We start from the raw sequence: 14,300 nt of genomic DNA, 5'->3' as shown, positions 1-14,300 counted from the left end.
ACACTTGTGTTTTGTCTATTTATAAAATGTTTGTCGAGTCTGTTTTTAAAAGAGTTCACTGAGGGTGTAGGTACTGAGTACGGATTTGGGCAAACTGAAGGTGTCAATAAATAAAACAACATAACGCTGGTATCCTAAATAATCTTACAATTCAATTCAGTTACCAAATAATCGTGACACAGTACAATTTCACTTAATACATTTTAATTTACACTACACATCACAGGTCACAGGACAATTACAGGAACAAACGAGGACGCCACTTGTAAACCGGAGTGTCCTTTTCCATAATCGTTCGCACGAATCTATTCTGAGGGGAGAACGGGTTTCTCTTGTAAAACAGTTTTCTTAACATCGCATTCGCCATAGTTTTGTCATTCTTATTGAGATCCTTTTGAATCTTTTCAGTTAGAGCTGCCATAGGCTCTGATTTACTAGCAGCGGCCTTGGGCTTTAAATTGAATAGCTTGCGTGGATTCTCGGGCTTTGTATCTGGGATTTTTGTATCGGTTCTACGGTCGTCGCGTAAAATGCTAACTAGAGGGCGCGGCGGAGGTGAATCAGCGTCATCCCTTTTTTCCTTTTTCTGGGAAAACATTCTGAAAGTGGTTTTTTTCTCACTCTGTGTGCCGATACTCCTGACTTCTATCTCTTTTAGACATAAAGGTACTTGCGGCTGCGTAGTATGACTGCACTGTTCGTAAGAGTTATCGTACATGACTGGACCTTCAGGAGGCATACAGTCGTAACGGTTGTATCTATCGTTAACCGGCCTTGGGCTTGAATAGTCGGTCATCGGAGAATCGTACGGGGAGTAATCGTAATCGTAAGTGGGGGGAAAGCGAGGATCGTGCCGAAGCGGTGGAGGCTGCAAAAACTCCTGCCCATGCATCGCATACGTCGTGAACTCCTGCTTAAAATGATTTCCCTTAGGCATCACGTCCACTTCAATTGACTGCTCACTGAGACACACTTCATGGATGTTTTCTTTTTTGTTCTTCTTACTGTTCTTTCGCAAGAGTCGTAATGCGCTGGTGAATTTGCTATCTTGAGAGTGTTGCTTAGGAAGATTGTTTGATGTCCTCTGTAAGATTGATACATTCTATTATTATGTGTATACAACGTATATATTTGTTTTGATACTCTAAAAACCAGTAGCAAAATAAGAATTACCTTGTTCATAAAATTATATTCGTTAGTTTCACGCGGCATCTGATAATCCATGACAGCTTCTCGACTAAGCCTTTCTTCGAGCAACGAGTCGGAGTAGCTCGGGTACGTGGAGTAGTAGGTATCCAAGAGCTGCCGCGAGACGATGGCCTCACAGCTTTTCGAGTAGCATCGGAGCGGAGGTGTCCCGACGTTCGCGTCCTGTTGCAGCGCGTGCATACTCTTACCCACGCTTGGCTTCCGTCTGGGACATTGCCCTTGATCTTGGGAAGATTTAGACTCTTTACAAATTGTCGGGTTCCGCGCCACATAGTTGTATATCTCTCTGATCAGGACATCAGTCTCGCAATTTGATTTTGTTGTCTCTGCTTCAGCGCAGTTCACTTTTGAACACGTTCGGCATTGAGCATCACGGGTGTCCGGTTGTGGTCGTGGGTGGTTGTGTCCGCAGGCAACATTTGCGCAGACGCAGCTGGGGCTGGCGACGAGGTAAGGCATCCCATGTGCTCCGTACATGGGTATCATCTGCGGGTAGCAGCATGGGTTCGCGAAGCCGGGCATGAATGGTGGCGGCATGGCCGGCGTACAGCCTTGCCCGAGGCCGCAATTAAACGAGGATCCAGCGCTGTTCTTCATCGTATTACTCGTCTCATTATCACTTCCTCGCAGTGTCCCATCTAGCTGTTTTCCACTATTCTTGTCAGATCCGCTCACCCGATCGCATTGAGACGTCGATGAATCTTTTTTTAGTTCTTGCAAGAAACTTTGAAGTATATCTTTTATTTCACATAACGCTTTATCGGTCTTATCGACAACGACAGTATCATCTCTGCCCTCGGTTTTACTGTTGTCGAGAGTATTATTTACGGTGTTATTCTGAGACGTAATATATTGTTGACTACTCATGGTCGTACCCATATCATCGTGTAACCTGACGGTATTATTTGGACGTCTCGCAAATTTTGGACTCATTTCGTTCGTGGTTCGAGGAGAGTCTTCTGTTGACACATCGTGTCTAAAAGTTTGAATGTATTCGTACTCAGGTCTCCTGCTGGGTGATCGTCTCTTTCGCATCTGATTTTCGCGTTGCTCATAATCTTCGTATTCACTATAGTTTTGTGTCTCTAGAATGAGCCGAGGCCTGTGAGTTCTAGGCGATGGAGGCACTTCGTTCATGATCAAATTATCCTCTATGAATTTTCTTCTAGATTTTGGGCTAGTTTTTTCCTTGACTGGGACAACATCGTAAAGGTTAGAGTCGTTGTAGTTGTCGGTGCGGCGACGACGCTGATGAGCAGGCCAGGGCGCGGAGCAGAGGCGCGTGTCGCAGAGGCTCCGCATATCCCTTACATCTGCTGGATAGCCGCGCCGACAGCCCACTGCAGGACCTCGGCTGAACGAGGACACTTCACTGTCCGGGATTACCATCTCACGCGCTGAATACCGTTGGTCACGACATACGGGAGTAGAAATTTGACTGATATCAGATGCTCTTCTGCCAAAAAAGCTTAAAGGTTTGTACTGACGATTTATGATGTCTGCAATAAATTGCTGTTCCTCGTTCGCTGGTTCATTTTTCTTCTTTTTCCTTCTCTCTTGTGTGTGCGGGCTTTTTGATTTGTGTCGTTTAGGTTTGTCTCTGCGTCTTTTTATCTTTACCACATCGGGTGGAACGTCTCGGGCGTATTCCTGCTGCCGGCTGTAGCACGCACTGTTTTGGGGAACTGGCTGTCTGTATGTAGGAGCAGGATTCGTCTGGATAGGTGTGGTCAGGGATTCGTAACTGTCGAAGCCAGAGACGGAGTTCTCTATAATTATGGGAGCGCCACGTTTTCGTAATCGCGATCCACGTCTATTAAAGTGTTCTTGAGGGATTTGTTTATTCTTTTTAAATTTCTGATTGGGAACATCGGGACTTGAGGAGCACTGTTCGTAATTCATTCTATCCGATGAATGTTGTTGCCTATCGCAATGATGATTATAAAACCTTAAACCGCATTCATGAGAATTCCTACAAAGGTTCTCAGATGTCCTATAAAGTACTTTAGTTTCAGACCCGTTGGGAATGAATTCTTGTTCAGAAAATCGTCGTCTTCGTTGTTTTGGACTGTTCGCACCACTTCCCTCTCTTGTGGAAAAATCCTCAGTGTGCCGTCTGTAAATATTCCCCCCGCTATTGAGGCCGTGGTAGTTCTGAGGAACTGCGTGTAGTTGGTGGCCCATCATGTCTGACCTGTTCAAATTGTTGACGTTCTCTGTTGTGCTAGAATTAATTTTGTTGCCAGAGAGTGACGTTAGAGAACCTGGAAACAAGATGCAGTAAGATAAGATTTCATGTTATCACACAAGAGGATATAGGGCAAGTATTATCTTAGGGAAGGAATTAAAGGTACTTTTTGAGTGGTGGTGAATATTAATAAAAAAAAGCAAGTCTGCTGTCGAAAACCGTTACCTTGAGTAGTGGAAGCAAAAGAGAAAACTATACCTGAGTAAGTTAAGGTAACAAAGAAATTGCTTACTAAGAGTCCTTCGAAAGAAGTTCCGTATAGCCCGATAGCGCCGCCGGGCGCGCGGCGAGATCCGCCGCCTCGGCGTGCGAAGACTCATGTCCCTACAACATCACCTGTTTAAACGTTTTTTAAGAAAGCTGCCGAAGAAAAGGCCTTATAAACTTCATATTTGCTAAAATTAGAAAATATTCCAGATTGCGCTTAAACTTAATTTTATTTGTAGGTTTGACTTTTGAATTTCATTTATGAAAAAATTGTCATTCATCGTCTTGTGTTCATCGTGTGATATTTTTCCACCAGCCAGTGAGGTGTAGTTAATTACAATTAGTTAACTTTTTGGTGAAATATTTTCAGAAACGTTACGCTAAGTAGCGTCAGCAAAGATTTGTAGAACAAAATGTGTAATAAGAATATAAAGAAATCAACTGAAAATTGACAACATACTCGTAATCTATGTAGCCACGATTATAACTTTTGTTTTATGCATACCATTTACTAACCAATGCCATAACTATGTCATCTAAATTATACCGTCCCTTGCCTGGCCTTCTGGCCCGGACAGTACCAAGTTTCCTCAAGGCCCCAGCGCTCTTTCAACTCCGGCAACTGTCATTCGGGTTCCCTAAACAGTACAAGCAGCCAGTTTCTAAGAACTTCCGTAGTCCCTTCCACGTACTATGGCACCACTGGGAACTCAGTCCGTTGCTCGCGTGTGTAGTCTTTGATGTGGTCCTCATGACTGCAGCCGCGTATAACAGCTTAGCAAACAGGGTATGTAGAATCTTTTCAGTTTTTGCAGTTACGAATTCATGTCTAATCTAATCTACCTGATCTATCGTCATTGTATCTATGTATCTTCTTAGTCACTAAGTACATATAATAAGTTTGGCTTTTGTACGATGTGTATTCTATGGTGTAAAATATATATGTTAGAGTAAATAATAATTACCAGTGAGCTGCATCTTAAGCTGCATCCACACCGTAGTTAATTATTGTGGAGAAACACTGTGCAACAGTAAGTAACTAGGTAAGTTATCTAATGCTACCGCCGCACAAGACACATTCACTGCCTTCAGACCCCGTCGTCAGTTACGATCAGGACAGGTGGGGTTAGAGTTAATTATTAGTCAAGCCGTAATAACTAACAAAGTGACCCCATAGTCTTTAAATTCTCTCTCATCATATCAATAGGATCACGACTGCTGGAAAAATGACCCATCGAAAGATGTCCGCTATGAATGTAGGTAACAGGTCCGATATTTAGTTTTTACTCGTATATGGATTGAAGGTGTCAGTTGTGAGGTATTAAACTGTTTCAATGATAAGGGAAAAACTATTCATGCTGCGTACTTAGGAAAAGTTTGTTCAACTAGAGCGTAAAGTTAGCTTTAGCTACAAGTGATAATTTGTGTCTCAAATTCCCAATAAATCTTAAAATCCCATACCTACTAACCTGTAGATTGAGCTGCTCGGATGGAATCAAAATCCATTTATTTATTTATTTAAACATTACTGCACAAAAAAGTACCTACAAATAGCGGACTTAATGCCTAATGGCGCCTATCCACTTTAATCCAGAATCAATGGAGTGGCAGCAGCTCTGCTTTCTTCCTGACCTCACAATTCACATCATCTATTCCAACCTCTTTCAAGCCTTCCTGTTCCAGGTCGATATCCAGCTCACAGAGCACAACTGGAACTCTATCTCTCGCCGCATGAACTTGCGCGAGCCCACCGTACACAAGCTGCTGGTTTTCAACCAGGATTATGAGCCCTGGCCTGAGATGCAGGATGTTCTTGATAAGATGGCTGAGAAGGAAGCCAAGCCTTGTGCTCTGAGGAATCGACAAAAATAAACATGTTAAAATAATGATGTATGCTTTTCGAATAAAAATGACTGTATTTACGAACAAAGCGTAATGGTTTTATAAATTACTCATCATTAAGTATTTAATGTCGCTATGACATTGGGTCGTTCGGGTCGATCACCGAAAAGAATGAAATTGCCAGACAACCCAAATTTTTTGCATGCAGCAATAGTTATCCAGTGAGATTGTATCAACAACAAAACACAAAATTTCAAAATGTGTGCTATTAATAATGCCGCTGCAATGTTTGTGTCCATTTAGTGCCTATTAGATTTAAAATTTGATTTCAAGTTATGCTATTCTTACACAGAATCCCTACCAAATGGTATGATCAGCAGTAAAAATAGTCAAGCGGGCGACGTCTTAAAATTATCTAAAAGCGTGTGCACCATATTGATCAAACTGGCCCGAGTAGCTACGTCTGCTGCTAACTGTACTTTACTCATGTTAGGAATAATAGTACCAATAATACCTCTTTGTGCTGACATGACTATATATATATACTCTTATGTATACCTACGTCAAATCTATCGAAAGAAGACTGTCAAAATTACATTACCGAAAGTATAAAAAATTCTCTAAATTAATGACTAAGGGGCCTGAGGTTCCTTAGTCATTTTATATTACATTTAGACTGTAACCATGTTCTCAAAATTGTATAACAGTGCTACCGTGGCGTGGCGTCCGGCGTTGCCCGCGCTTATGGGGCCTCGGTACACCACACACAGTTTCCTGGCACCTAGGGCCCCATCTCAGGTGCCAACACGCTTTATGAACTTTGGTCTAGCAAGCCAGTATAGCAACAACAGGATACCCGATAGGCTCAGAATGATGTATGCGATGAAACACTACTGGGAGACTATACCGTTGTTCGTTGTGTGTATCTTTGATGTAATCATCGTGTTTGCGGCATGCTTGTACGCTTGTAAAAGTCGGGTATGTGAAATAATAATATTTTATGGGTTCAGATATTTATTTATTTCTAAAGATTTACTTAAATCACTGAGAATACAATAAATAAAATAAATAAATAAATAAATAAAAAGCCTTTTTATTCCATAACCACTTCGCAAACTATTTTTAAACTAAATACTATAATATACTAATCTAAAAAAGTGTTAGGACCCCTTTCGGGTATAGGCCTCCTCCAACCTCTTCCATCGTTGTCGGTCTTGTGCCTCTGTGAGCCAGTTGCTCGACACTCTCTCTATGTCGTCTGCCCAGCGAGCGCGGGGGCGCCCAGATCCTCGTTTCCCACTTGGTCCCTTCCAGGTAGTTAATCGTTTTGTCCATTTTTCATCTGGCATCCTCGCGATGTGACCAGCCCACTGCCATTTGAGTCTTAGTGAGTGTTCGAGAGCGTCAATTACTTCAGTTTTTTCTCGTATATTTTTGTGACGTATTTTATCTATTAATCTGACTTTTAAAATTTTTCTTTCGATTGCCCTTTGACATGCTCTAATCTTCTGTTTTATGTAGCTTGTGTATTTCCACGTTTGACAACCGTAGTTAAGTGTGGGAAGGAGACAGGAATCCAGTACTTTTCTTTTTAAATGTAGGGGCAGGGCGCTCAGGACCATATTTGCCATACTCCAGAACTTGTTCCATGTTTTATTTATCCGCCTCTCTACTTCTTCCATGTTGCTATCCGGTCTGAAGGATATCTGTTTCCCTAGGTATATATACTCTTTTACATAGTCTAGCTTAATGTCTTCTATAAATATTTCTTTTTCTATATGATTTGTCATTATTTTTGTTGTATTGTATGTAGAGTGGTATTCGGAACTCTCTATGCTTATCGATGAGTTGCTCTACCGTTTGTAAATGGTCAAGAGAATAGAATACTTTGCTTAAATCTAAATAGGAGAGGGCATGCAAAAATGGTGAACGACTTAAGTACAGAGATGCTTGGTAACAACAAGCGCAATGCAATAATGTCATGCGTTTTCCGTTATTTAACCGATCATTATCACCAGCTTACGCATTTGTTGTTAACTCGCTGTTTAGCGAGAATGCTGCTCAGACGAGAACGTGTACCTAACAGATATTTAATTCCGTTTTGTAATGGTAGAATCCTGAGCGTAAATTAAGTTAGTTTCTCAGAGACTGGTTTCTTTTTTTTTCTAATTAATGCTCTTAAGACAATCAATAATTATTTTTTGGGAGAATCAACTTTTTAGCGTCACTCGTTGCCATGGTTACGATTAGTTGTCCAGGGGACAAAAGTTCATTGAAATACTGATTTTATGGTACTTAAATGTATCAAACTTGCGTTTTTGTGGTCGTTATAACCAATGTCCATAATGGGCCCCCTACTAAGCATGTTAATAGAACGGCATACAACGTCTCTTCAAACAAACTGTGCCACTGTTGTCCCTTGGACAACGGGACAGGATAACAAAACAATAAAAGTTGATTCACCCTTTTATTCGATAAGTCATTTCTGAGTGTGCACACTCAACTTAGATTAGAAAGTATAGTCTAAGATACCGCTACAATGTTTTGCACCTATCCGTTTAGTCAATCAATCAATACCTGAAAATGTATTGTTTGCAAATAAAGCAAAAACCTAATATTTTTTATGCATTATGTTAGGCATATAGGTAAGATCTTGGAATGGACCGAAAATACGTCTTAATAAACTTTGCATAAATGCAGTTTGTATTGATATTTCAAGGTCAAAAATAGACTTGATATTGTAATTCGTCCTTCCTAGGTGGAGTTGCAATTCGTCCACAGCCGGAACAACTCGATCTCCCGTACCATGGACATGCGGTACCCCACGGTCCACAAGCACTTGGTGCTGCACCAGCGCTACGAGCCCTGGCCAGAGCTGCAGGACGTGCTGGATAAGATGACGGCGGCCGAGAAGCGGTTGAAGACTCGCATGGATTCTTGCAAAACACCTTAGGCCAAGTGGGTAAACATAAACAATTGAGGTTGCCATCGCGGAAGTTTGGTGTGTAATATACTGCCTCACACATGGTAGTACGCACTTAAGACTCCGTCTATGAAAACTAAAAAAAAAGGAAAGATATGTGAAAGTGGAATTGGTTAATATGTAGTCTGGTTTATATGTGACCGAAAAATGGGAATACACCGTTTTGTGTGGAATAAATGCTATCTGCAGACATTTTATTTAGAACGATATGTAAACTTGATCGGCGTTATCTCGAACTTTTTGAATTACTTTTTTTTTGTTAAATTTGTAATGTTCTTTTTTTACTGAAACGCCTACTTTTGTAGGTTGTCAATAAATTGTTTGTTTTTAAGGAAGATTTTTTATTTCATTTAATTCGATGATAAATGGAAACATCTTGTAAAAATTAAAAGTATTCGCTGGGTGCACGGCAAAATGGCAATGGCAATTTTGCATTTGGCGTATCGCGGACGTTATTGCTCGATTTTTCATTAAAACCGCTTTTAGGCTTGACATTTATGAGATTAGTTTGAGACCCGGGAAAGGATAGGATAGATATTCTATTCTATTCTAGTATTACATATATTTATATAATAAAACACAAAGAAGGATTGGATTTTTTTTCTTTATAATTTTGATATTGGTTATAAAAAAACATCACCGAGATGTCTTGCCTGACCTCATCGCGCATAGTCACGGAACCCATAAAATAGATTTCAATCTCAAATATTCCACAAAAATCCACAGACACAAATAAAGCAAACGCTGGTGAATTGAAAGTGTATATAATATAGTACTTCAGACTGCATGGGGGCAGTGCAATCAAGTATTAGAAATCTCAACTTGATTTATTGAAATTATACCAAAGACATGTCAACGAGTAGCTAGCAATAGGACCTAATACTTAGGTACTTCGGTGATATACCTCGCAGCGCAGGTCTTGAACGACACTTAAGCATTTAAGATAATTGAAGCGTGCAAAATAGAAGCCTTCACCTAATAAAGTCCCCCGTCGCGTGTCTGTATGTATGTTCGCGATAAACTCAAAAACGACTGAACGGTGTTAATGCTGTTTTCTGCCATCAATAGAGTGATTCTTGAGGAACGGTGGTTACGATATGGGTCACTTTTTAAATCCCAGTTTTATGGTATGTAAGCCTTAATAAGGCAGAGGGAATATTTTCCCCAACTTCCAACTCCATAGGGTCCAACTTTGCATAATCCTGAAACCCTTTATGCCTTATAAAAGTTATAAAGGGTTAAAATAACCAAACATACATTTTATGGAAGTTATAAAGAGCCTTACCATAATGGGTCAGTTACTATATTACTAGAACGTATATAGTAGACCATTTCTTCTAACAAACTATGCTACTATTGTCGCCTGGCTGACGGGACAGAATAACGACAAAAAATATATCCGCCTGTAAGTATATGAACATTTCAAGAGAAACAAATCCAAAAACGTGACGAATAAATATAAGAGCCTCGGTAGAGAGTACCATTTTGTAACATTTGGCGTTGAAACTAGGTCCATGGGGTCCCAGCGCGCACAAGTTTTTGCAGAAATCGCGAAGGACGTAACTGGTGACCGAAGAACTGGCGGGCACCTCGCACAACGTATCAGCATTGTGATACAACGAGGAAATGCCGCCAGCGTCCTTGGTACAATGCCTCGAGGGCCTATTTTAGATCTAAGCTAGTTATAGTAATACCTTTGTATATAACTTTTATGTATACATAAATTGTTATTGTAAATAAAAAGTTACTCCTAACGAATATAAAATATTACCGCTTCTGGAAGACATTTGTACTGCATTCAGGAGATATACGAGTATATGGTGGGACGGTTATATCTTAACATATACTGTTACTAAATCAAATAATTTACTCAATCACATAACATATTCATTCTTAATTCAATACTTCCAGTGACACCGGAGATCATGTCGATCGTAATTTCGATATTCGACGCGCTTTTGATCATTGACAATAAATTTTATACACTGGTCTGTGGCGTAAAGGTGCGCGTCAGTCGTGTCAAGTTATATCAATCAAGGTAATGTTTTTGAAGTTCGAATTGGCCTCCGGGGGCAGGAGCAATCCAAATCGAAGGTGCCGAAGGTGCCGTGTTTGCCCTCCCTCGATTGCAGCCGTGATTGCCGTGCAGTGGATATTCTAACACAGACTACCTCGTACTAGGTGGAGCATTGCCCGACTCTCTCCATAATTAAGAGAGAGCGGAAAGCCAGGAAATTAGAAAGGGACAAAATATATGGCACAACACGCGATTCTTGCGACCTGCTTGATGTTCGTCTCTAATTTTAATCTCAATAACTCTGAAAAAAAAACTTCTGTTTTAAATTTTGCTTGTCATATCTCTCCGCTGTATCACAAGGTATTTTATACTAAAATTGTATTGCTACGGTATGCAGGGTAACGATATATAACTGAAATAAATAAATATTAGACATGTTTTTGAGAATTTTTAGTGCTTCGTACAAAACTTTGCTCACGGAATACTTATGGGATAACTTCGGTTTTGAAAATTAAATGTGTAAGGTCCCTCCCTTAAGAACCGATAGAAAAAAATACATTACGATAGTTTTTTATTACCGACAAAACTAGTTTGCCGGGCTATCCTCTAGCGGTCCACCGTACCACGAAAATAGACAATCAATTTGAATCAATGGTATTAGAAAATAGAGTTGAATTTGTTGTGTTTTAAAACCGAACGAAATAAAACCAAACGAACTCTTTAACACTCCCACTCTGAACATATATAAATCACCATAGCCTTGCCATTAGGCGTACAAACAAATATAATTATATAATATATGTGGTTTGCTGTGAAATATTAGGGCGAATCAACTATTTATTGTTGTGTTTCTGTTACGTCAGCCAGGCGACAATATTAGCACAATTTGTTAGAAGAATTCTTGTACCCCGTCATTTTATTGTGGGACAAGAAAAAGTCGATACATCCTTTCAAAAACTGGACCTTTTTTAATTTCCGAAAATAAATTATTTAGAGTAGAACCAAGCTAACTCGGAATGGCATTTGACAATGAAATGGAATGGGATTTTGATTTGATGGGATTTGGACGAAGTGTGGATATGTCATCATTATTGTCATATTTCTAAGAAAATATGACGTTTATAATGATATTCCTCACTTTGTTCTGTTCAAGTTGGTACAAAGTTAGCTTACACGGACTCTTTACTCCATTACATATTACATTCATGGGCGTCGCCAGGGGAGGGGGGAGCAGTCGCCCCCTAGAGAACAAAATTTCTAAGTATATATTTGCCCCTCCCCCTCCCCTTGGCCATCGGCCATATAGACTGCCCCCCCCCCCCCTAGTCCATCAGCTGGGGACGTGGGGGCTACATTGAAATGCAGGATCCAGTAGGCAGTTATCCATGTCCCAAAAGAATACCCGGCCTTTGACGGCGCGCAGTTTCGGATTTTCCATTTTAATGCCCGTCCGATATTAAGCTGGGATAATGCAGTCCTGGTTTTCTTCTTCTCTCTGCTTGCTCTAATTTAATTAATATTTAAAATTTTCATTCTTATTATCAATTTATCCTTCTTTTTCTTTGCGTTGTCCCGGTATTTTTGTAACGGCTCATGGGAGCCTGGGGTCCGCTTGACAACTAATTTCTGGAATTGGCGTCAGAGTTGGGCGTAATCAATTACTTTTGGAATTAAATTACACATTACATTACAGTAATCATGATTCCTTAGTGATCGATTCCTTTGGTAATCTAAATTACTGTATTCAATCCCGCCGATTACTTGCGTAATTGATTCCTTCGGAATTGAATATATCTAACTACAAGTGTAATCGTGATTCCTCGGTAATCAATTACTCGAGTAATCTGATTACGTAATATTATCCAGACTAAATTACAATTACTTAATGTCAAAATAATTTCCTTCGTTTTTATCCCAGAAGACAAATACATTTTATGTGTGAAACTCTATAATTACTGTAAAATAATGATTATTTTGAAATCCAAGATGGCGGCCGTGCACTACGTGATAAAAATCGTCATGGATATCGTTTTATAGGTTTTCAGGAGTGCACATTTCGAAAATGATGACCATTTTGTAATCCAAGATGGCGCCCATGCAGTATCTCATAAAAGTCGACATGGAAGTCGTTTTGTAGGTTTTAGGGAGTGGAGATTTCGAAAAATTATGCCCATTTTGGAATCCAAGATGGCGGCCATGCAGTATGCCATAAAAATCGTCATGGATGTCGTTTTATAGGTTTTAGGGAATACAGATTTCGAAAATGATGGCCATTTTGGATTTCAAATGGGCATAATTTTTGAAATCTGCACACCGGATACAAATAAGATGCATCTATATAGTAAATCGAAATATACTTTACGTCTGTAGTCAGAAATATAGCTTTATGTATAACAAAATATATTTTGAAGTAATCTGAAAGGAATCAAGTAATCCATTCCTGTAATAACGAATCTACACTGGTTCCCAATTACTAGTAATTTTAATATTCCAACAGATGATTCCTGATTCCTCAAATGTAATTGTACTTAGTAATCAGCTAGTCAGATTACAAAGTAATCTGGGAACCGGTAATCAGATTCCAAAAGTAATTTCGAGTAATCATGAAATCGGGAATCAATTACGAAATGCCCATCTCTGATTGGCGTAGGCTCTAGTTTTTACTAAAGCTACTGCCATCCGACCTTCACACCCAGAATGTAAACTAGGCCTTATTGGGATTAGTCCGGTTTCCTCACGATATTTTTCTTTACCGAAAAGCGACTGGTAAATATCAAATGATATTTCGTACATAAGTTCCAAAATCCTCATTGGTACGAGCCGGGGTTCGCAACCTCCGCGTTGAAAGACGCACGCTCTTACCTAGCGGTAAGCTAGCGGTAGCGGTAGCGGCCACCAGTGCTTATTATCAATTTAAGTATCCCAATAAGTTAATAATTCGAAATATCTTCACTGCATTGTTTTCAGGAACATAATTTTAATGTTGAGCTAATGTTACAGTTCAATGGACGTGTGATCGACGATTTTTTGTGACTCAGGCGACATTTCATTTTCAATCACTAACAGTTCATTTAGCACAATCGGATTAGGATCAACCTCGAAATCTTTGGAACAGTCATGAAATTTGGTATGTATATAAATTAAAGGCCCCTTTTTCATGACCGTACCATTTGACATTTGGGGGCCTCGAGGAATCGCAGCCATCTTGGAAAATGTGTACCATCCAGGAGAAACTCGCGTTTTACTCTGAATCTACATTCTTTATGAAAATATAGTGTAAGGCAACATTAAATCTTATTAAATTCTTAAAAATTACAAATCGTTTCATATCACTAAAACCTACGTCTCGTTTAATTTTGCGGTTGTATTAAGATACAAGCAGTATGAACGTTGTACACAGAGGACCCAGCGTAGACGCGTAACTGAGACGCCTGGCACTTCAGCTTGTAGACTGCTTACTCAGCGTAAACGACGGCAGGGGGACACGCCGGGCGTGATGTCTCAAGATTGAGACACGTATATACTTAATATATTACATGTTACCTACATGTATTTCTGCGGTAGGAGCGTACGATTTGCAATCTGGAGGTCGCGGGTTTACACACTTTAAACTCCGGCTCGTACCAATGAGTTTTTCGGAACTTATGTATACGCATTTAATTTTTATCAGTCGTTTTTCGCTGAAGGAAAACATCGTGAGAAAATCGGACTAATCGCAATGAGGCCTAGTTTCCGAAATGATAAAGAGCCATAACACTTGATTTGAGTGCTCTAAGCTCTAAGTAGGTAGTTTA

General features: G+C 39.9%; 2 protein-coding genes across 2 annotated transcripts; one reads left to right on the top strand and one right to left on the bottom strand.

Annotated features, from left to right (window-relative positions):
- Positions 1-125: 125 nt before the first annotated feature.
- Positions 126-3,925, bottom strand: LOC133521045 (uncharacterized). Its single transcript, XM_061855773.1, has 3 exons — positions 3,690-3,925; positions 1,174-3,473; positions 126-1,084 (listed from the first exon to the last, which is right to left on the bottom strand). Exons 1-3 carry the CDS (start codon positions 3,775-3,777, stop codon positions 239-241), a joined length of 3,234 nt encoding a protein of 1,077 aa, XP_061711757.1. The 5' UTR covers positions 3,778-3,925; the 3' UTR covers positions 126-238.
- Positions 3,926-4,042: 117 nt separating this feature from the next.
- On the top strand, positions 4,043-8,820 carry LOC133521049 (uncharacterized). The gene is made up of 3 exons (XM_061855777.1): positions 4,043-4,451; positions 5,348-6,484; positions 8,265-8,820. Exons 2-3 carry the CDS (start codon positions 6,191-6,193, stop codon positions 8,457-8,459), a joined length of 489 nt encoding a protein of 162 aa, XP_061711761.1. The 5' UTR covers positions 4,043-4,451; positions 5,348-6,190; the 3' UTR covers positions 8,460-8,820.
- The last annotated feature ends 5,480 nt before the right edge of the window (positions 8,821-14,300 follow it).

The sequence above is a fragment of the Cydia pomonella genome, chromosome 9 (genome assembly GCF_033807575.1).
Source record: "Cydia pomonella isolate Wapato2018A chromosome 9, ilCydPomo1, whole genome shotgun sequence".
NCBI classification, from domain to species: Eukaryota; Metazoa; Arthropoda; class Insecta; order Lepidoptera; family Tortricidae; genus Cydia; species Cydia pomonella.
The sequence above is the reverse complement of the archived record's forward strand: the minus strand, read 5'-3'. Positions and strand labels throughout refer to the sequence as shown.

Bases quoted from the DNA above. Each gene is read 5' to 3' on its own strand.
- LOC133521049 (XM_061855777.1), top strand. From the start codon at position 6,191: ATGTTCTCAAAATTGTATAACAGTGCTACCGTGGCGTGGCGTCCGGCG. The intron at 6,485-8,264 runs GTATGTGAAATA...CGTCCTTCCTAG, and splicing joins TGTACGCTTGTAAAAGTCGG to GTGGAGTTGCAATTCGTCCA.
- LOC133521045 (XM_061855773.1), bottom strand. From the start codon at position 3,777: ATGAGTCTTCGCACGCCGAGGCGGCGGATCTCGCCGCGCGCCCGGCGG. The intron at 3,474-3,689 runs GTAAGCAATTTC...TCTTGTTTCCAG, and splicing joins CTTCTTTCGAAGGACTCTTA to GTTCTCTAACGTCACTCTCT. The intron at 1,085-1,173 runs GTAATTCTTATT...TCAATCTTACAG, and splicing joins AATATAATTTTATGAACAAG to AGGACATCAAACAATCTTCC.